This window comes from Castanea sativa, chromosome 5 (genome assembly GCF_040712315.1).
Source record: "Castanea sativa cultivar Marrone di Chiusa Pesio chromosome 5, ASM4071231v1".
Taxonomy (NCBI): Eukaryota; Viridiplantae; Streptophyta; class Magnoliopsida; order Fagales; family Fagaceae; genus Castanea; species Castanea sativa.
This window is the reverse complement of record NC_134017.1, coordinates 61,250,386-61,270,900: the sequence shown is the minus strand read 5'-3', so window position 1 is coordinate 61,270,900 and position 20,515 is coordinate 61,250,386. Positions and strand designations below refer to the sequence as shown.

Below are 20,515 nucleotides of genomic sequence, written 5' to 3'. Positions count from 1 at the left end.
GATCCAGAAGTTATTGGCGGCGAGGCTTGACGATCCAGAAGTTATTGGCGGCGAAGCTCGACGATCCAGAAGTTATCGGCGGCGAGGCTCGACGATCCAGACCTTATCGGCGGGGAAGTTCGACGGTTCAGAACTTATCGGCGGCGAAGCAGAGAGTATACGAGGGAGAGAAAAAAAAAAAAAAAGAGAAGGAAAAATGATGAAAGAAGAGAAGCTAGAGAGAACGAAAAAGAAAGGAAGAAAAAATATTTTTTAAAGGATTGAAGAGAGAGAAATTTACTAAAATAATTTTTTTTTTTTTTTACCTTTGAGCTACAGTACACATCTATCTTTAGATGTGTACTGTAGCTGGAAGCAAAATTTTTTTTGCTATAGCTCCACTGCTGGAGCACACTTTTTAATGGTTGAGAAGCTAAAATATAGCAATATAGCAATATACCACCACTGCTGTAAGTGCTCTTACATTATCACAACTATCATCTAAAATTCACTTTGTCCTCTTATGCCTCTAATGATTGACAAAGAGTCTTACACCCTTTTAATAATATTTTATTATGATACTAAATAAGTATTGGCTGTGCTCCAGTACAAATCAAATAATAAAAATTTGATAAAAGGTAGTAATAAATTATTTTACACCATAAACATATATTCGCTTAAGAATCTATAATATGTATCTAAAGTCTTTAGACAAATCTACCACATGTAGCTGTGACTTGGACAACTAACCAGTGGCTTGTAGGACAAAGTCAAATAGGGTGCTAGAACTACAAGCCTACAATACATGTTTTATGATTGATGCCATGCCAAACAAGCCAAACAAAAATAAAAGTACTGCCACAACTTGTTCATGTGATGAATTGTGAATGATAAAGTAAAAATAGTCGGTCCATAACTCTGTCACTTACAACTCGTCACGTAAACAAGTTCTGACAAAGTTAGTGTCCGTTTGAGAATAATTTATTTTATTTTTTGTTGAAAACTTTTTGCTATAAATGTGATAAGTATAATTATACTTATTAAAAAAAAAAAAAAAACAAAAAAAAAATTGAAATTTTAAAAAATTGTATATATAAATTTTTTAAAAAAAAAACTAGATTATAAGCTAGTCCCAAACACTCACCCAACAACAAGCTATTAGAAAATAAGAGGAAGTGTAAGCATGAAATTTTGCTGGGCTTCATGAAGTGCACAAATAATTGGGACCTATAGAAATTGCCTATCTTATTATTATTATTTGTCTAAGTAGTTAAAGGCGAGCACATAACAACATGCTTTCCCACCAGGAAGACTTTGTTTTTTAACAAAATGTCTCTTTGGCTACAACATGACAGTGCATTTTAGAGAAATTGGCCAAATTTGATCATTGCTTACATTTTTTTTAAGTAAAGAGATGTATCAATAAAACTTATATCTATTCTTCTCAAGCGTTAGGGCTTGTTAGACTAGGCTGTCCACATGAGTGACCACCCACCAACTCAAATGCTAATAGATATAAAAGGTTTAGAGGGTATCAGAGGATGATTCTCAAATAAAAAAAGTGTATGCAAAATTATATTAGCAAAAATAAATATTATTAAGAGCAAAATTTAGGTACAGTACCTTATGTGTTGTTCATTAAGTTTCATTCTTAAGATTTTGCAATGTGACCATATAATTAAAAAAATACATTTTCATCTCATAAGAAAAAATTCACATAATAAAATTTTAAGAGGAGAATTTAATGAATAGTATCTAAATTTACCTAAGTCACGCCCTATTATTAATTTGTCTTGAGAAGCAAAGTTATGAGATTTCTAATGGTGAAAACAAGCGTAGTATTATTTTATGCTGTTATTGGACACCATTAAGGGTCCTCGGTTTTCTAAAAAAAAAGGGGCATCGGAACACTTTATATATTCTATTTAATTACTTGTTAAAAGCAAATTATGAGAATAAATTATTATAATTTTGCTAATACAATATAACCTTTTAATGATGAAGACAGATACGGAAAATGTAAGCTAATGACCTTTAGAAAGTTTTAAGATCAGCATCTAGCTGTCTATAATAACAGTGACAAATTAACAATTTTTTTAATGAATGTTTTTTTTATAAAAAGATAGTAACCTATGAAAAATTAAATTAAAAAAGCTAAACACAGACAATTAGTAATTAATCATTAAGGAAGTAGCGACATTTGATTGGCCAAACTCAGACAGAATATTCCAACTTGTTATACCTTCCCTAATCTTGACCAATAGAAGGGACTCGTGCCCTATAAAATGACACAATTTGTGCCATAACTTACTTACGTTGTGAACTTTAAACAACACTTATATTGTAAATTTAAGTGATAAGAGTGTCTTCACATGCACCCACACTATGAATTTAAGTGATAAGAATATCTTCACATGGGCATGTGAACGAGTTTAAGTAATAAAAGTATATTTTCACATTATATATAAGTGAGTTGTGACACAAATTATACCATTTTATATGTCAAAAGCATGACTCCCAATAAAACCCAATATATAGTATTAAAGTTCATTGAGCCTGGCATATAGGATAACAGGAGCACCTCTCTCTCTCTCTCTCTCTCTCTCTCTTTCTCTCTCTCGCTGTAGTCAACAACAATCAACATCAGAGGTGGGCCCAAAACGATTCTCTCACGCCAAAATTTGCTGGCTTCCAGGCTAGCAAAACCCTCGGGAAAAAGAATCCCCAACGGCTCTCCTCGGTGGTTCCAGGTATGTGACCGTTGGTGGGTCCTCTCTTTACTTTTGAATTTTTCAAAAATATATATAACCGTTGGCACCTTCCTAATGCTATAAGCCTATAACTCTCCAAGCAAAATCTCTCTCTCTCTCACACACACACACACACTAAACAGAAAAATTTAGAGCAAATTCATCAGGAGCAGCTAATACAGCTCGCAAACTCAGGTGGGTTTTTTTTTTCCCCCATTTTTTGTTTGGAATTCTGGGCTTGTCTTACATTTTTCTTTGCTATTGTTTTTATGTTTCAGTTTGGAACTATTAGCAACCATGACTGTTGAGGTTGTTAAGGCTGAGGAAACCCAGGTGGCTGAGGTTGTTGTTGGTGTTGAAGAAGAGACCAAGAAGGTTACCAATGAGAGTGAACAAGTTGTTGAAGTAGATGAAAAGGTGAAGGAATTGGACGATGAACCCAAGCCCAAAGTAATTGAGAAGAGCTCGTCTTATAAGGAAGAGAGCAACTACCTCTCTGATCTAAAAGAGTTTGAGAGGAAGGCTTTGAATGATCTGAAAGCTAAACTCGAAGAAGCCATCCTCGGAAACAACATATACAAGAAAGAGGAGCCAAAAAAGACTGAGGCAGAAGCAAAAGAAGGTGAAGAGAAGGAAAAGGAAGAGGAAATTGTTGCTCAAGAATGCGAGGAAGAAAAAGTGGACACAGGTATCTCAATTTGGGGAGTGCCCCTTTTGCCAAGTAAAGGCACAGAGGGTACTGATGTAGTCCTCTTGAAGTTCTTGAGGGCTAGGGAGTTTAAAGTCACTGATGCCTTTGAGATGCTCAAGAAGACCCTTCAATGGAGGAAGGAGGCCAACATCGATTCGATCTTGGACGAGGAAATCAGCCCGGATCTAAGCTCGGCTGCTTACATGAATGGAGTTGATAGTAAAGGTCATCCAGTTTGCTATAACATTTTCGGGGTGTTTGAAAGCGAGGATCTTTATCAAAAGGCATTTGGGAACGAGGAGAAGCGCAAGCAGTTCCTGAGATGGAGGTGCCAGTTGATGGAGAAGGGTATTCAAAAGCTTGATTTGAGTCCTGGCGGTGCCTCTTCCTTGATCCAAGTCAATGACCTCAAAAACTCCCCCGGACCCGTGAAGAAGGAGCTTCGGATGGCTACAAATCAAGCTATTCAGCTTCTGCAGGACAATTATCCCGAACTTGTTGCAAAAAATGTAAGTCCCATCTCATTTTAATGTGTTAATTAGACTTGTTTTTTTTATTTTTTAATTTTTTATAATGATTGACTTAAAAGCTTAATCGGTTAGGAAATGATAAATTCAACTAGACATGGTTCAAACTTAGACCAGTTGTTCTGATACAATGATAAACTATCACTATCCTAAAAGCCTAATCTGTTTGTAATAGTTTGTGCCTACAATTCGGAGTAATTGATAATGATTTTGGATGCAGATATTCATAAATGTTCCTTTCTGGTACTATGCTCTCAATGCTCTTATATCTCCTTTCTTAACCCAAAGAAGCAAGAGCAAATTCGTTGTTGCTCGCCCAGCCAAGGTCACTGAAACCCTTCTCAAGTAAGAATTAATTACCTTCTTTCCTCGATTCATACTCAAATGCCTACCATAATATTAGAAGGTGACAAATTCTTTATTATACGTGCAGGTACATCCCGGTAGAGGAGATCCCTGTTCACTACGGTGGCTTCAAGAGAGAGAACGATTTTGAGTTCTACGGCAAAGAGGGTGGTTCGGTTTCAGAACTTATCATCAAGGCTGGATCGACCAATACCATTGAGATACCAGCATTGGAGGTACCCCAATAGTTGTTCTTGAACATTGATGTTCATAGATTTATATTCTTATTACTTGAGAACAACTTTTCTTACCCCGATCAATAAGTCTAAAAACACAACAAATTTCATGATGTTATGTGCTAATTAGAATACAATAAAAGTAACGCCGGTAATAATAATATAAGTGAAAGTAATATTCCATTAAAAAAGTTGTGAAATTTGTCGTGTATATAGCGATTGTTGATGTGATTTTATGGTGGCAGGTTGGAAGCACATTGGTCTGGGACTTGGCTGTTTTGGGTTGGGAAGTGAGCTACAAGGAGGAATTTGTTCCAACCGATGAGGGATCTTATACCATTATTGTTCAGAAAGGAAAGAAGATGGGTTCCCAGGAAGGACCTATTCGCAACACTTTCAGAACCAATGAACCTGGAAAACTTGTCCTTACAATAGAGAACTTGTCTAGCAGGAAGAAGAGGGTTCTGTATCGGCACACCGCCAATAAGAGCTGCTAGATTGTCTTGGAATTTGGGTCTATATGTAATGGAATGATTGTGTAGATGAGAGTGAGTGAAGACAGATTAAAAAAAGATGTGGGAGTTATATTCATTGTTAAATTTGTTTATTGTTACATTCTTTTGAACTGGGTTATTTGAATTTTGGATGAAGGATATATTGAGAGAGTTTATTCTTTGTGCGGATTTAATTTTTTCTTTTTGCTGTGGGGTTTCATAATTGTGGCAGATCAGTGAGAGTCAAAGATATTGTTTTTATAAGAAATTTTTAAATTTTGATATAGTTTCTGAAGTTATTGATTAAAAGAAGTTTTTTTTTTTCTTAAATAGATTTTAATATCATCATAATGGGAGTTCTAAGCGATTTCAATGGAGGTTTTAAAAACCATTTAAGAATAGATGATATAAAATCTTTATTTATTTATTTAGATTTCTAGATATAATAGTATACATAGATGTGTGTGTGCGCGCTTAAAAGGGGAGAGGGGGATGTGCAAGAGATTAAATGGGATGACATAAAATAAAAAGGGGAAGGAGATTGCCTAGGTGGGATGAGATTTCTTCCCCCTATATGGTCTAAGAGATGGTCTATCTAGGGAAACAAACACAACAATATAAACCAACAATATGAACATTGAAATAAAAAGATAGGGGTGGGAAATGATGATTACAATACTAAGGCAAGAGATACTTCCCAAACAATGATGTTTTAAGTGCTAATTTGGGAAGCAACCCATCATTTGCTTAGTATTCACCAAAGTCTAGAAGTTTTGAAACAAGGCATAAGATGGAGGATAGGCAATGGAAAAACTATTCACATCTAGGATGACAAATGGCTGCCAACTACAAGGTAATTTCCCCTCAGACAGATTTTGGGGATTTCCTCATGGTCTTAGTCCTTATTAACCAAGACACAAGAAGATGAGGTTGAAACAGTCGTTAGTATCCCAATCAGCTACCATCTGCCTGATGACCGACTAATATGGGTGGGCAACAAAAAAGGAATATTTTAGTGAAAAGTGCTTACTATGTGGCTAGGAAAGTGCTAGAAGCAAGTGAACAAGGGGAATCCGATGCGCGATCTCCCTTATGGAAGAAAATGTGGCACTTGAACATCCCAGCAAAGATGAGAATATTTGCCTGGAGACTTTGTATGAATGCAATCCCCACTATGCTTAACCTGAGCAAAAGAGGAGTCCTAGCAGATCCTCTCTGTCCACTATGCAGCAAGGAGGCAGAACATGCAATTCTAAAATGTGAAATTGCCAAAAAGGTTTGGGAAAATTGGATTGATTGCCCCATCAGTATCTTGGAATATAGGCGTGACTTGTCAAATATTGCCTTAGACATACTGAGACAAGGGACCCAAAGGGACGTAGAAATTTTTTTTGGAATGGCTTGGATGATCTGGTATAACAGAAACCAGATGGTGCATCATACAAACAGTTCATGAGGAAATATTATCTGGGGGAATGCCATGCGAATGGTGAAAGACTATAGGGAGGCAAATGGTACTCGGGCAAGGTCCTTGGAGCCAAAAGCAAATAGTCTTGAACCACTCCAGGATGACTACTTTCTCATCAATGTGGATGGAGCTATTCCCACTAATTATGGCCATTCAGGTGTGGGCATCCTTATTCGGGATAAGGACTTGAAGTTCATAGCTGCCATGTGCCAGCCCCTTTCAAGTTGGTTTGGAGTTGAAGAAACTGAAGCTATTGCAATGGAACAAGGATTAGTGCTGGCAAAAGAGCTTGGTCTGGAGCGAGTTCTTATAGTTGGAGACTCTTCAAACAATCCAAGCAATAGAGCAAGAAGAGGTCAGAGGTGCAGTTGGTCATTTTGTAGCTAGAATTGTGCAGGAAATGAGAAGTTTTGCTGATGTAAAAGTCAAGCACATTGGAAGGATGGGTAACAAAATAGCCCATGAATTAGCCCAGCAAGCAAAAGGAGCGAAGGATGCCATGTGCTGGTTAGGAAGAGAGCCAGACATAATCGCAGATTTACTTAGAAGTGAGGGAGCGTTGCTATAGGGTCATGTTTGTGGTCTATTTTGTTGCTGGTTTTTTTTTTTTCCTTTGTGTCCTGTTTCTATTTGCAGCTCTGGCTGGCTGTGCTGCTTCTTTCCGTTTAATGAAATTTCCGTCACTTTCAAAAAAAGAAAGGGTGAGAAAAAATAGTAGTTTAATTGCAGACATAGTTTTTGTCGAAGTCACGTGACTATAAATTGTAGGGACGTGACTACAAGTTGTACTCACATGATGAAGGGAATAACGAGTACAACTTGTAATGAATAGTTTTACTATTTCGACGCCGCCTTGATTTATTTATTTATTTTTTAAGGCACTCCACATTCTTCTATATGAACTTTATCTTTTCTCTAAGCGAGATTGTTATTATTCCATTTTATACTTTATCACTGAATTTGATACTTTATAGTTAATAAATATTAATAATTTATTTATTTTTTGAAAAAAAGATAGTGGAATTGAATTAAGGTGTTACCACTCAATTCCATTATAGTGCTTATAGAGATGACATAATGCTTAATGCATTCCAATTTCCCTCTTATAGGGTCATTTGTGAGGCCACATATAATTTTGCTGCTTGGTACTTTAGTTTTATATCTGGATTCAATAATGTGTAAAAATTGAAAAAAGCTCAAAACGCATGTTTACTAGATACGCCCATTTATTTGAAAAAAGACTTAAGTGAATGAAAAATATTAACTACCATTTTTAGAAGTGGACATAAATATTACAATAAGTGATGAACTTTAACTAATAGAATTTAAACTTTTGCATGTAACATCACATAATAAAAGTGGGGTGTGGGGTGTGGGGGACAAGGGTTGGGGTTTAAGTCTCCAAGAGGGAGCTTCACTCACATATACACTTAGATTAGACTAGAGTAGAAATTCTATCTTGTATAAAAAAAAATTATTTTCTAAACATAAAATTAATTTAATAAACATAAACATATATTTTAATATACACTTAATAAAATGAAAGAAATTTCAGTATGTGTGTGTGTGTGTGTATTGTTCATTTCATGTTCATATTTTTTCGTATTATGCTATACACATAAAAAAGAAAATGTAAAGACCTCCAAAATTTGAGCAATAAAATCTTTTTCGAATTCTAAAAAAAACTAAAAAACCTAACAAGAGGAAAAATCAAATTAAAGTGAACATTTTACAAATATATTTCTAATTCCAACATGTCAATTAAAAAAAAAACAGAAATGAATATGGGCTATGGTGTTAGTTTTCCAAAATTCAAAAATTATTCAAGGATTGAAATATATATTTTTTTTAATACAAGATAGAATTTCTACTTTAGTCTAATCTAAGTGTATATGTGTGCGAAACTCTTTCCCAGAGATTTGAACCCTAGCCTTGGCCCTTGTGGAGTGACTACCGCACCAAGGGTGCGCGATAGTAAAAAAAAAATAATATTAATTGTTATATGTGTAGTTGGAAATTATGTTTTTTTTTTTTTTCAATACGTGTTTTTAAATAAGTTGTACCAAACCCCATTAGCCTTATGATCACTGAAAAGTAGACAGGCTTATAAACACTTAGCAAGTAGTCAATTGTTTTGCATTAGAAAGAGGACAATTAATCCATAATTAAAGTAAAACTAGCAATGCACCTGTGTGATGTACAAATAATGTAGTAAGATGCTATTTTGAGAATTTTATATCGAATATTAAAAATGTTTTAAAGTAATAACGTAAAAAATGTTGCAATAACATGAAGAAGTCTTTGTTAAATTAATGATGTATACAAAATTAAGAGAATGAAGAATTTAGAGTATAGAGTAAATGTCATAAAATTAAAAATTAGTTATTATGTGGTGTAATAAGTTGATTGTTGAAACTCTATCAAAAAAAAAAAAAAAAAGTTGATTGTTTGTTTAATCATAGCTTTTTTGTCTCTTCAATGCATTGGAGTTAACATCAATTTTTTTTTAATAATATAATGTAAATATTTGGTAGGCTAAACACTTAGTGAAAATAGTAATATCTATTAATAGAATTTTATTATAAAATGTGAGGTGATAAGTTAAATGAAAAATTACTTTAACTTTAACAAAGCACCACATGGCAAAATTGCATTGTCTCCTACATGAAGTTTTTGCTTTCTTATATAATTTTTTTTTTAAAATCATATAAAATACTATATATATATATATATATATATATATATATATATATATATAATTAGTGCATACTTATAGAATAATATTTTTTGCTTCTTTTGAGGAGACAAACCCATAGATATTTAATATGTGCATTTACTCCATTGACATATTTAATGAACTAAAAATTTGACATAAATGCAAATTTTGATGAAGTAGAAGCCTAAATAAGAGAGACTCAAGGAATGTGCCATATGAGATCTCTGCTTTTATACATATACTAATCGCAAATCCACGCAATGCGTGGGAATAGATAATCGCTTTTTAATTGTAATATAATGAATAATTTGTTCTCTAAAAATTGTTGAAGACAATTTTATTCTCCCTAAAAATTAAACAATTTCTAAAATTATTTTTCATCTTTCTATCTCTACCAATATATCATTTTATTATTTTGGGTGTGTTTGATTGATATTATTCCTATATAAAGTTGTCCATATTCTTCAAAATTATGTTATAGTATGCTATTTTTTTCCTGCAACTAAAATTTTTAAATTTCAAATAAATTATTCAAATTATTCATTATCTTAAAGAAGATTACAATGATAATCAAAACTCATAATAAAATTATAATGAATATGTATAATTTATTCTCTAAATTTTATTGTAGATAATTTTCTCTTCCTAAAAATTAAACAATTTCAAAAAGTAATTGCCATTACTTTATTTTTACAAATATATAATTTTATAATTTTATATGTTATGTTGTTGATTTGTGGGGGGTAAAAAGACTCTGATGGGGATGTGGGCCTTTGGGCCATGCTAAAGAGGGCCGACCTGCTCTTGGGTTTAGAATTTGTTAGTACTACGGGTCAGGCCATACGCCGAGGATCCGAGGATCCAGCCGAGGATCCAACCGAGGGTGAATTTCTCCTCGGACGGACACTGGAGAACCAGGGACTTCATGGTAAAGGTTAGGGAATGACACAGTTAAGACTAATGGTTAAAAGGGGGGAACCCTTGAATGTCCTGGAAGCACCGATGTTAGAGAAATACCAAAGATAAAGGCTGCCACCTCCACATTAAAGACCCTGCACCTACCACCCTGGCCGCATTGATGGGGAAGTGACACCTGAACAGTGGAAGGGAAACTTCTGGTTACTATTCAAAGGCACTAAGAAAAGAAATATCTAGGATAAGGGGGAGTGGGGGCAACACGTGTACAAAGTATCAAAAAGATGAGTATTTAAGGAATAACCTAGAACAGGAAGAGGGATCCCTTTTTTTTGTAATCAAAAAGAAAAAGAAAAAAGAGAAAGAGATAATATAAGAACAGCTCTGGGCTTACGTCCGAGGAAGTGGATTTACAATATTCCTTGTTGTTTTTAAGTGTTTACAATCTTTGGCTTGTCATTTAATCCTCAGACACTTCTAACCTGGGTTTCAAGCCCACACTCTACAAATTCATATTGTTTAAGGCTCATTGGGCCTGAGCCCATAACTGTTCTTGGGGCCAGGTGCAATTGTGCGCTTACAATTGGCGCCGTCTGTGGGAAATCTAGTCTAGAAGAAGTAGGGATATTATGGCAGGCTTAGGCTCTCACCATGCAGAGTTACAGGGATCACAACCGGAGGACCATTTCGAGCGTCTTGAACATCAAAGGGATCGTGAGGGAAGCGTCCACACAGAGTACCCAGGCGCCAGCCATACTCATGGTGGGGGTAGCACCACTCACGAGGAGGGTTCTAAATCCATGCAGAAGGAAATCAATCGTTTGAAGAGGAAGTTACGCCGTGCTAAACGCAGGTTTTCACCGTCCTCGTCTAATCCTCCCTCTGAGGAGGATAGGGGAGATGGCTACAGCTTGAGGTCGCGCTCCCCCACCAGTGCAACGTCCTCCGGTGAGGAGAACGGCCAGCCAACTCGCAGACGTAAGAAGCTTCATTCCAGGGGCTTAGGCAACGACGCTATGAGTAGGGCGTTGCACCAACTTTCTAAGTCTCCATTCACACGGAGGATTGAAAAAGGAAGGCTTCCCAGGAGGTTTACCCAGCCCACCTTTACCATTTACAATGGCCGAACTGATCCGGTGGAGTATGTGAGTCACTCCAACCAGAGGATGGCAGTGCACTCTCACAACGAGACTCTGATGTGTAAATTTTTCCCCTCCAGCTTGGGACCTGTGGCTATAAGATGGTTTAACGGTCTCAAATCGGGGTCTATGAGCTCGTTCGGGGAGCTAACTAGGGCATTCGCTTCGCGTTTCATTACGTGTAGCAGAGTCCCTCGGCCATTGGACTCGTTGCTATCCATGGCCATGAAGGAAGGGGAGACGCTGAAAGCATACTCCGACCGATACTGGGAAATGTTTAATGAAATAGATGGTGATTTTGATGAGGTGGCGCTTAATACCTTTAAGGTAGGTCTTCCTACTGACCACGACCTAAGAAAGTCTTTGACGAAAAAGCCCGTCCACAGCGTACGCCGCCTTATGGATCGTATTGATGAGTATAAAAGGGTAGAGGAAGACCAGCAACAGGGGAAGGGAAAGGAGAAGGTTATCTCGCAGGAGAGAAGGGATTTTAGGTCGGACAGATATCACAACAACAAGCCGAGGAGGGATTACTTCGGGCAATCCGGCTCGGCAGCACCTCAGAAATGCGTGTTTCGAGAACCAAAGGCATCGGTTACTAGAGAAAGTTCAGAAGAGCCCTTCTTCGGATGGCCCAAGAAGATGGCAGGGACCTTGCGAAAAGAAATCAAAACCTCTTTGTCGTTACTCATCGGGATGTGGGCCACACTACCGAGAACCTGTCGGACCTTGTGGAACCATCCGGAGCGCTCGTCGGTGAGGGAAAGTTGAAGCGAAGATTTGTGTCGGCCCGCCGGGCAGCCGGTCAAGTTGGCTCGAACAACCACCGGAGGAACAATTCATCTCGGCCGCATTAGGAACAATTAATGTTATCTTCGCCGCACCCAGTAGGACCGGGCTCAGTCCCACTAGGTGATGGCGGTTTCCCATCCTCGGGTTGAGGATGTGGGCAAGCAGCCGAAGAGGTTGAGAGGGCACTTCGCCCGTCCTAGGTTTCTCCGAGGAGGATAGGGTAGGGGACTATCCAGCCCCCATGACGATGCTCTTGTGGTCACCCTCGGGATAAGGAACTATGATGTGAGAAGGGTGATGATAGACCAGTATGCGGTATATCATGTACCCTGATCTATTCAAGGGGTTAAGGTTGAAGTTGGAAGATCTTACTCCTTATGATTCGCCGCTCATAAGTTTTGAAGGGAGAGCCGTTGTGCCGAAGGGACAGATTCATTTGCCCGTTCAATCCGGCTCAGAAACGGTTGAGGTGGACTTTATTGTGGTTGACGCGTACTCCCTATATACAGCCATACTTGCCAGGCCATGGCTGCACGCTCTTGGAGCTGTCTCCTCTACCTTGCATGTTAAAGTTAAATTTCCCTCAGGGGAATGTGTTGAAGAAATCCTCGGCAGCCAATCGGTGGCCAGGCAATGCATATCGGCTGCTGTCCTGCATCAGACGGAGGCCGAATCTTTGGCTCTGATCACCAAAGGTTTATAGCAATTAACTGCTCCCGGTTCATCTGGGATGGCGACAGGAGAGGAGACATATTGTGAGGAGTTGGAGAAGTTTCCAGTAGCCGATGACCCAGAGAGGTTCTTCCAAGTCGGTGTACTTTTGCCACACCAAGAGAAGATGGAATTGTTAGAATTCTTAAAGGACAATGTTGATGTTTTTGCGTGGGATCCTTATGAAGCTCCAGGCGTTGATCCGAGCTTCATTTGTCATCACTTAAATGTCAATCCAGCTATCGTTCCGAGAAGGCAGCCACCTCGGCGATCTTCCAGGGAACATTCCGAGGCTGTGAAGGAAGAGGTTCTTAAACTTAAAAGGGCTGGTGCTATCAAAGAGGTTTTCTACCCCGAGTGGTTGGCCCATACGGTTGTCATCAAAAAGAAGAATGGAACGTGGAGGGTATGTGTGGACTTTACCGATCTGAACAAGGCCTGTCCTAAAGATTCGTTCCCAATGCCACGTATTGATCAACTGGTGGATGCCACTGTCGGACATCCTCGGATGAGTTTTTTGGACGCCTTCCAGGGTTACCACCAGATTCCCTTAGCATTAGAGGACCAGGAGAAAACTGCCTTCATTACACCGACGGGGAATTATCATTATAAGGTCATGCCATTCGACTTGAAGAATGCCGGGGCTACCTATCAAAGGATGATGACGATTTAATGTTTGAACAGCAAATGGGAAAACCATTGAAGTATATGTCGACGATATGGTGGTGAAAAGAAAAACAATACCCTCACACGTGAAAGATTTGGCCGATACTTTTCGATACCGAGAAAGTACAAGTTGCGTGCCTCAACGCCTCAAAGTGCTCTTTCGGCGTGGGTCCGGAAAATTTTTGGGATACATGATTACTCATAGAGGCATAGAGGTAAATCCGGTGCAGTCAAGGCTATTCAGACTTGCAGCCTCCTCGGAACCCAAAAGAGATTCAAAAGTTAACCCGGGAATGATTGCCGCCTTGAATAGGTTCATATCTCGGTCGGCCACCGACCGGTGTCGTCCTTTCTTCCAACCGTTGAATAAGTGGAAAGGGTTTCGATGGACCGAGGACTCGCGAGTTAGCTTTTCAACAAAATTTCAAGCAATATCTTTCTCGGCCACCCATTCTGTCTCGTCCGGAGGCACATGAGATTTTGTTTGCTTATCTGGCTGTGGCCGTCCACGCGGTCAGCCTAGTCCTGATAAGAGATGATAACGGGGTGCAAAGACCGGTATATTATGTTAGTAAGTCTTTAGGTGATGCCGAGGTGCGTTATCAACCCTTAGAGAAAGCGCTCCTAGCCGTGGTTCATGCCACGCGAAAGCTTCCCCATTATTTTCAGTCTCACACAGTGGTTGTTCTGACTCAATTGCCCCTCAAGGCAGTGCTGCGTAGCGCCGACTACTCAGGAAGGATAGCAAAGTGGGGGACCATCCTAGGGGCTTTTGATGTTAAGTACAAGCCTCGCACCTCGGTGAAGGGCCAGATCCTTGCTGACTTGGTGGCAGGGTTTACTGAACCATTGCTAGAAGAAGCTTTGAAGGAAGCACACATGGATGCAAAATCAGTTGGAGTGATCACGGCCGCAGTGACCTCGGCTTGGAAAGTGTATGTGGATGGGGCTGCTAATTAGAGAGGGTCTGGTATTGGACTTGTTCTAATGTCCCCTGAAGGAAATGTTTTTGAAAAATCTTTAAGATTGGCCTTCTCGGCTACTAACAATGAGGCCGAGTATGAAGCAGTCTTGGTAGGCATGCAGATGGTACGTAAGATGGGTGGAAAGGAAGTCCATATCTTCTCGGACTCTCAACTGGTGGTCGGCCAGGTCATGGGGACCATGGAGGCTAGAGACCCCAGAATGCAGGAATATTTGGCCCATATCAAGTGCCAACAACCTGAATTTGACTCCTTCGCCTTAACTCATATCTCTCGGAGCGGGAACACCCATGCAGACTCCTTAGCCACGCTGGCCACTACCTCGGCTCAAGGCTTACCCAGGGTTATCCTCGTTGAGGATTTACTAGAACCCTCTGTTGTCATTGCCAACGCACCTCGCATCCATCTAATAAGGCTTGGACCTAGTTGGATTGACCTGGTCATATCTTTTCTTAGGAATGATGTCCTTCCTGAGGACAAATCTGAAGCAGATAAGATACGCCGAAAGGCGCCGCGTTTCTGGTTGTCCGAGGACCAGAATTTGTACAAACGATCATTTTCAGGACCGTACTTGTTGTGTGTACACCCTGACTCAACGGAAGGGCTTCTGGAAGAACTGCATGAAGGGATTTGTGGCAGCCACACCGGGGGAAGATCCTTAGCCCACAGAGCTCTAACTCAGGGTTATTGGTGGCCTAATATGCAAAGGGAGGCTCAAGACTATGCCAGGAAATGCGATCAGTGTCAGAGGTTCGCCCCTAATATTCATAAACCTGGAGGAGTTCTTAACCCCCTTTCCAGTCCTTGGCTCTTCGCATAGTGGGGACTAGACATAGTTGGGCCATTCCCGAGGGCAACAGGTAACAAAAGGTGGCTTCTCGTGGGAATAGACTATTTCACTAAATGGGTTGAGGCCGAGCCCTTAGCAAACATTAGAGATGTTGACTCCAAGAAGTTTGTCTGGAAAAACATCGTCACTAGATTCGGTATACCACACACACTCATCTCAGACAACGGTGTCCAGTTCGATAGTAATGCTTTTAGGAAGTATTGTGGTGACATGGGTATCATAAATAGATATTCCACTCCAGTTTATCCTTAAGAAAATGGGCAAGCCGAGGCCGTTAACAAGGTCATTGTCAGTGGGCTGAAGAAAAGGTTGGACGATGCGAAAGGCAGATGGGTAGAAGAGCTCCCTCATGTTCTGTGGACGTATCGGACCACACCGCACAGGTCCACTGGAGAAACACCATTCTCTATGACTTATGGGGCCGAGGCGGTGATACCTTTGGAATACGGTTTTCCTACCCTAAAGACAAGTTCTTTTAGCCCGGAGAACAACGATGGACTCCTGGAAAAAGGTCTTGATTTACTTGAGGAACGACGCGAGGCAGCTATGGTTCAAATGGCTTACTATCAACAGAAGCTAAAACGAGGATATGATGCCCACGTGAGGCTAAGGCCATTTGCACCTGGTGATCTTGTGCTAAGAAAAGTTGTTGGCACCTCTAAAAACCCAGCTTGGGGTAAGCTAGGACCCAACTGGGAAGGCCCCTATCGCATTGTTTCAGTAGCAGGCATAGGGTCATATCGGCTAGCTGACCTAGACGAAAGAATTGTACCACGCCCATGGAATGTAAATAATCTTAGAAGGTATTATTATTAATAAAATGTGCTTTTGTCAGTTAACATTTCGAAGTTATAAGTACCTCTGACGCATGCAGTTATTGTTCTAAAGAATCAAACAGAAACTTGGTTAAGTGTAGTCCTCGGACCACAAACCTTGTGAAAATTGATGTCTTGTCATTTGTTAAACAGAACCTTAGTTATGCCGGGTCCTCAGACCTCCTACTTTGGGAAAATTAACATTTGAAGTTACTGTTCTAAAGAATCAAACAGAAACTTGGTTAAGTGTAGTCCTCGGACCACAAACCTTGTGAAAATTGATGTCTTGTCATTTGTTAAACAGAACCTTAGTTATGCCGGGTCCTCAGACCTCCTACTTTGGGAAAATTAACATTTGAAGTTACTATTCTAAAGAATCAAACAGAAACTTGGTTAAGTGTAGTCCTCGGACCACAAACCTTGTGAAAATTGATGTCTTGTCATTTGTTAAACAGAACCTTAGTTATGTCGGGTCCTCAGACCTCCTACTTTGGGAAAATTAACATTTGAAGTTACTGTTCTAAAGAATCAAACAGAAACTTGGTTAAGTGTAGTCCTCGGACCACAAACCTTATGGAAATTGATGTCTTCTCATTTGTTAAATAGAACCTTAGTTATGCCGGGTCCTCAAACCTCCTACTTTGGGAAAATTAACATTTGAAGTTACTGTTCTTAAGAATCAAACAGAAACTTGGTTAAGTGTAGTCCTTGGACCACAAACCTTGTGGAAATTGATGTCTTCTCATTTGTTAAACAGAACCTAAGTTATGCCGGGTCCTCAGACCTCCTACTTTGGGAAAATTAACATTTGAAGTTACTGTTCTAAAGAATCAAACAGAAACTTGGTTAAGTGTAGTCCTCGGATCACAAACCTTGTGGAAATTGATGTCTTCTCATTTGTTAAATAGAACCTAAGTTATGCCGGGTCCTCGGACCTCCTACTTTGGGAAAATTAACATTTGAAATTACTGATCTAAATAATTAAACAGCAACTTGGATAAGTCTTGTTCTCGGACCGCAAACTTGATTAAAGTTAATTCCTCATTGCGCCTAGAAATTAGTACTTTACTGTTTGTTAGATCGGATTTTAAAGTTCTATATCTTTAAGTGTTAAGCAAATTTATGTAAGGAATGGTCCTCGGATCTTACATCCTACTAAAAACAATGCTACACATTATAAGGATTTAACCGTTATATGGGGTTTCTTTTTATCAAGGCATTGTTTAAAATATCTCAACCATGTCATCTGCTGTTAAATTTTTAATGCTGAAACATGCGAATAACTACGTGGAAGTTATGATTGTGTGATATTTGGAGTTAGATTTTTTTGTTCTATCCCTTTTGACTATGTACTAATGGCAATCTTTATAACAAATACCAAAAAGAGTAAAGTAAAACAGATGTAACATAGGTGAGAATCAAATGAACTTGTTTTTCATTAATCATTCAAATATATATTACACGTTTAATTCAAACATGGAAAAAGAGAAGTCCTAAGCTAGGTCCTAAGCCTTTGGAGGGGGGTCTTGCTGAGAGGTACTGGTGGCCTCGGTCTTTCTCAACTCTAGCTCAAAGGGAGTCAAGATTTGCTCTCCTTTATCTGCTGTCTTCGTTGGAAGGACGTTGGGTTCCACTATCTGGCTCAAGCCCTTCTCTGCATCCCCTCCTCCTTCCTTCTCTTTGTTGGAACCTGAAGGTTCTGTAGGATCAGGAATTTGATGTGGGACCACCGGAGGCAGAGCAGGGAGAGTTGACTCAGGGGTAGGAGTAGCAGCAAGAGCCTCTTCAATCTCCTGTATCTCCAGGGGAAGCCAAACGTTCTCGGACTTCCTCAGATCCGAGGATAAAGGAACTCCAGCCACGTTTAGGGCTTCCCCCCAGACTTTCTGACAGTACTCCCGGCATAAAGCCGTGAAAGCCTCTGTCAGCTGATCCTCGGTGGTCGCTACCCCTTCCTCGTAGCTCGTCTGCTTGGCAGCCTGTAGAGAGCGTTGGAATGAGCTGGCTTCTTCCTTCATTCGCGCAAGTTCCTGTTCCAAATCCGAGCGCTCCCTTTGGGCTTGGGAGAGCTCGTCATCTTTTTCGCGAAGGAGCTTGCGCTGCCCTTCTATTTGGGTCTTCATGGTCTTCAAATTGGCCTCGGCACCATTCTTTTCTCTCTTTAGATCAGCCACCTCCGAGGTAAGCTTCTCATTCTCAGCAAGGGCTGTGCCCAAGGACTTCTCAGTCTCCATTCTGATCTCCAGCTCATTTCTAGCCCTCTTCCGAGTGTCTTCTATGAACTTCTCGGCTACAAAGACTTCCTGAATGGCCTGTAACAAAGTATGATGGAATCAAGAATAGTAAAAGACTTATGAATATTGTTAAAGGTGGAATCTTCCTAAAAAGGGGTAAACTTACTAGCGCTAAGTCTCTTTTCAAAGAGAGGAATAGTTGTGGCTGGCTCATTTTTTCCAAGGTTTCCATGTCCTTGGGCAGCAAAAGAGGGCGCTCCAACACTTCTGCCAAGTGATGAGCATGGCCTTGTTGAACCGCCCTTATACTGGATTGGCAGGAGATGGGTGCGCTGTCCAGTCTTAAGTCAGGGGACCAGGTGGTCGGTGCTCGGCGAACCTCGGCCTCGTCCCTGATTTCCCCGCTTTCAACTGAGCGAGCCCTACCCTTGCCTTTGTCCAGCTTCTGCTGCTGAACTGGTGGAGGTTGTCGTCGTGGTTTCTTGGGGTCCTTGCTGATCGTCTCTTCGGCCTCCCCCTTTCTCTTCTTTTTGGGGTCCTCGGCTGGAAGTTTTGGCTCAGCTGGAGGAGGGGGAGGTGGCAAAGTTTGAAGAGCTTGGGACCCCCTTGTCTTTTTCTCAACAACCTTCGCAGCTCTGTTAGTCAGGAGACCCTTCATCCTGTCCATGTCCTCCTCGGATTCGTCCTCTGGTTGGGCAACAACTAACCCTGCTATTCCCGAAGCCTCTGTGGCTTCTTCTTCCTCGTCAGAGAGTACAACGAACTGGTTCCCTCGAGGTCTTTCGGTGTCCTCAAGCTGGAACTGATCTATCTCCTCGTCTAACGTGTTTGAAGAAGACACCTGCTCTTCTGGAACAACAGTTGCCTGAGAGTGCACGGCAAGGGGAATTGCCGCTATGGGCTGGTTGTACAAAACGGTGTCAGGGGCGTTAGGGAGATCGTGGTCTTCCAAGAAGTGGGGCCGAGCTACGTTTATTCTCCTTCGTCTTCGGTCACCCGCGATTATGGCGTTTTCTATCTCCTGGAAGTCCGAAGAGATGGGAGTGTACCCCAGAATCAGATGAGCTGCTCTGAGTTGTAAGTCCTCGCTGACAAACACCTCGGAGCGAAGCACTCGATTTAGATCGGCAACGCTGCAGTGGCTCAAGCGTGGGCGCACGTGTTGCTTATCTGTAAAGAAAGACGTGAAAGTAAACAACATGGTCAGATTCACATAGCAAGTGATAAAGTTAAACAAATGTAAATACATGTTAGTTTGCATGTTTGTGAGTATTAAGAAAAGTTGTGAGTTGGGGAGGTTAATCCTAAGGTGTCGCACCTGGATTTCCCCACTCAACTGGGTAGTGGAGGCCGTCGTGCCAGTTCCCAGAGACGATCAGGTAGTCATCCTTCATGCCTTTGTTGGATTTGGGCAGACAGGAGATTAGCCTAACGACACTGGAGCGAGATTTAATGTAGTAACCTACGTTGGAGAGTTTATGGGATTCGTACAGAAAGACGACATCATGCCAGGTGAGGTTCAGACCCATTTGCTCGTTTAAAGCATCGACGCTACCCAAAACTCTAAAAACGTTCGGGAGGCACTGGTCGGGACACAACCGATGGCTGCGAAGGTACTCCCTGGTTACAGGTTTCATTGGGAGGGTCATCCCACCCTCTATAAAGGCTATCATCGGGATGATAACCTCTCCCTCTTTTCTAGAACCAGCCACGGCTTCTGCCGGGCAATACTTTAAACCTACATCGCCGGGAATATGATATTTGGCTCTGAAGCCTTCCATTCCAACGGCGGTATCAACTAGACACTTAAACCTACCCATCGGAAAAGAACGAAAGGCTAGACTCTAAAGGGAAGAATATCTACGAGGACAGCCGAGGACTATGTCCGAGGAGAAAAGGTTAAGAGTATAGAGAGCAAGAACTTACAAAGTTGAAGGTGTGCAAATTTCCACGGTTTTCTGCAGGTGAAGTATGATTGCTGATGTTTTGATGGGATTAGTCCCTGGAGAATTAAATGGAGGCGCAGGTTCCCGAAGCGTCACGATGTGCGGAAAAGCGGCCTCGAAATTATGTTCGTCCCACCCAAATTTTCGTGGAATGATAAGGACCGTTGGATGCTCATCTCACCGTTGAACGTGGGGGACAAGGTATAACTTACTGTAATAAATGCGCGTGTTTTGAAAATAGAACCGCCAAGTGGCATC

At 40.5% G+C, this 20,515-nt stretch overlaps 1 protein-coding gene across 1 annotated transcript; it reads left to right on the top strand.

Moving 5' to 3' along the window:
- Window positions 1–2,811: 2,811 nt before the first annotated feature.
- LOC142633507 (patellin-4) lies at window positions 2,812–5,203 on the top strand. The gene is made up of 5 exons (XM_075807748.1): window positions 2,812–2,924; window positions 3,008–3,929; window positions 4,168–4,292; window positions 4,381–4,528; window positions 4,774–5,203. Exons 2-5 carry the CDS (start codon window positions 3,027–3,029, stop codon window positions 5,023–5,025), a joined length of 1,428 nt encoding a protein of 475 aa, XP_075663863.1. The 5' UTR covers window positions 2,812–2,924; window positions 3,008–3,026; the 3' UTR covers window positions 5,026–5,203.
- Window positions 5,204–20,515: the final 15,312 nt, after the last annotated feature.

Coding starts and splice junctions, on each gene's coding strand:
- LOC142633507 (XM_075807748.1), top strand. CDS start 3,027: ATGACTGTTGAGGTTGTTAAGGCTGAGGAAACCCAGGTGGCTGAGGTT. Junction 4,293..4,380: donor GTCACTGAAACCCTTCTCAA/GTAAGAATTAAT, acceptor TTATACGTGCAG/GTACATCCCGGTAGAGGAGA. Junction 4,529..4,773: donor TTGAGATACCAGCATTGGAG/GTACCCCAATAG, acceptor TTATGGTGGCAG/GTTGGAAGCACATTGGTCTG.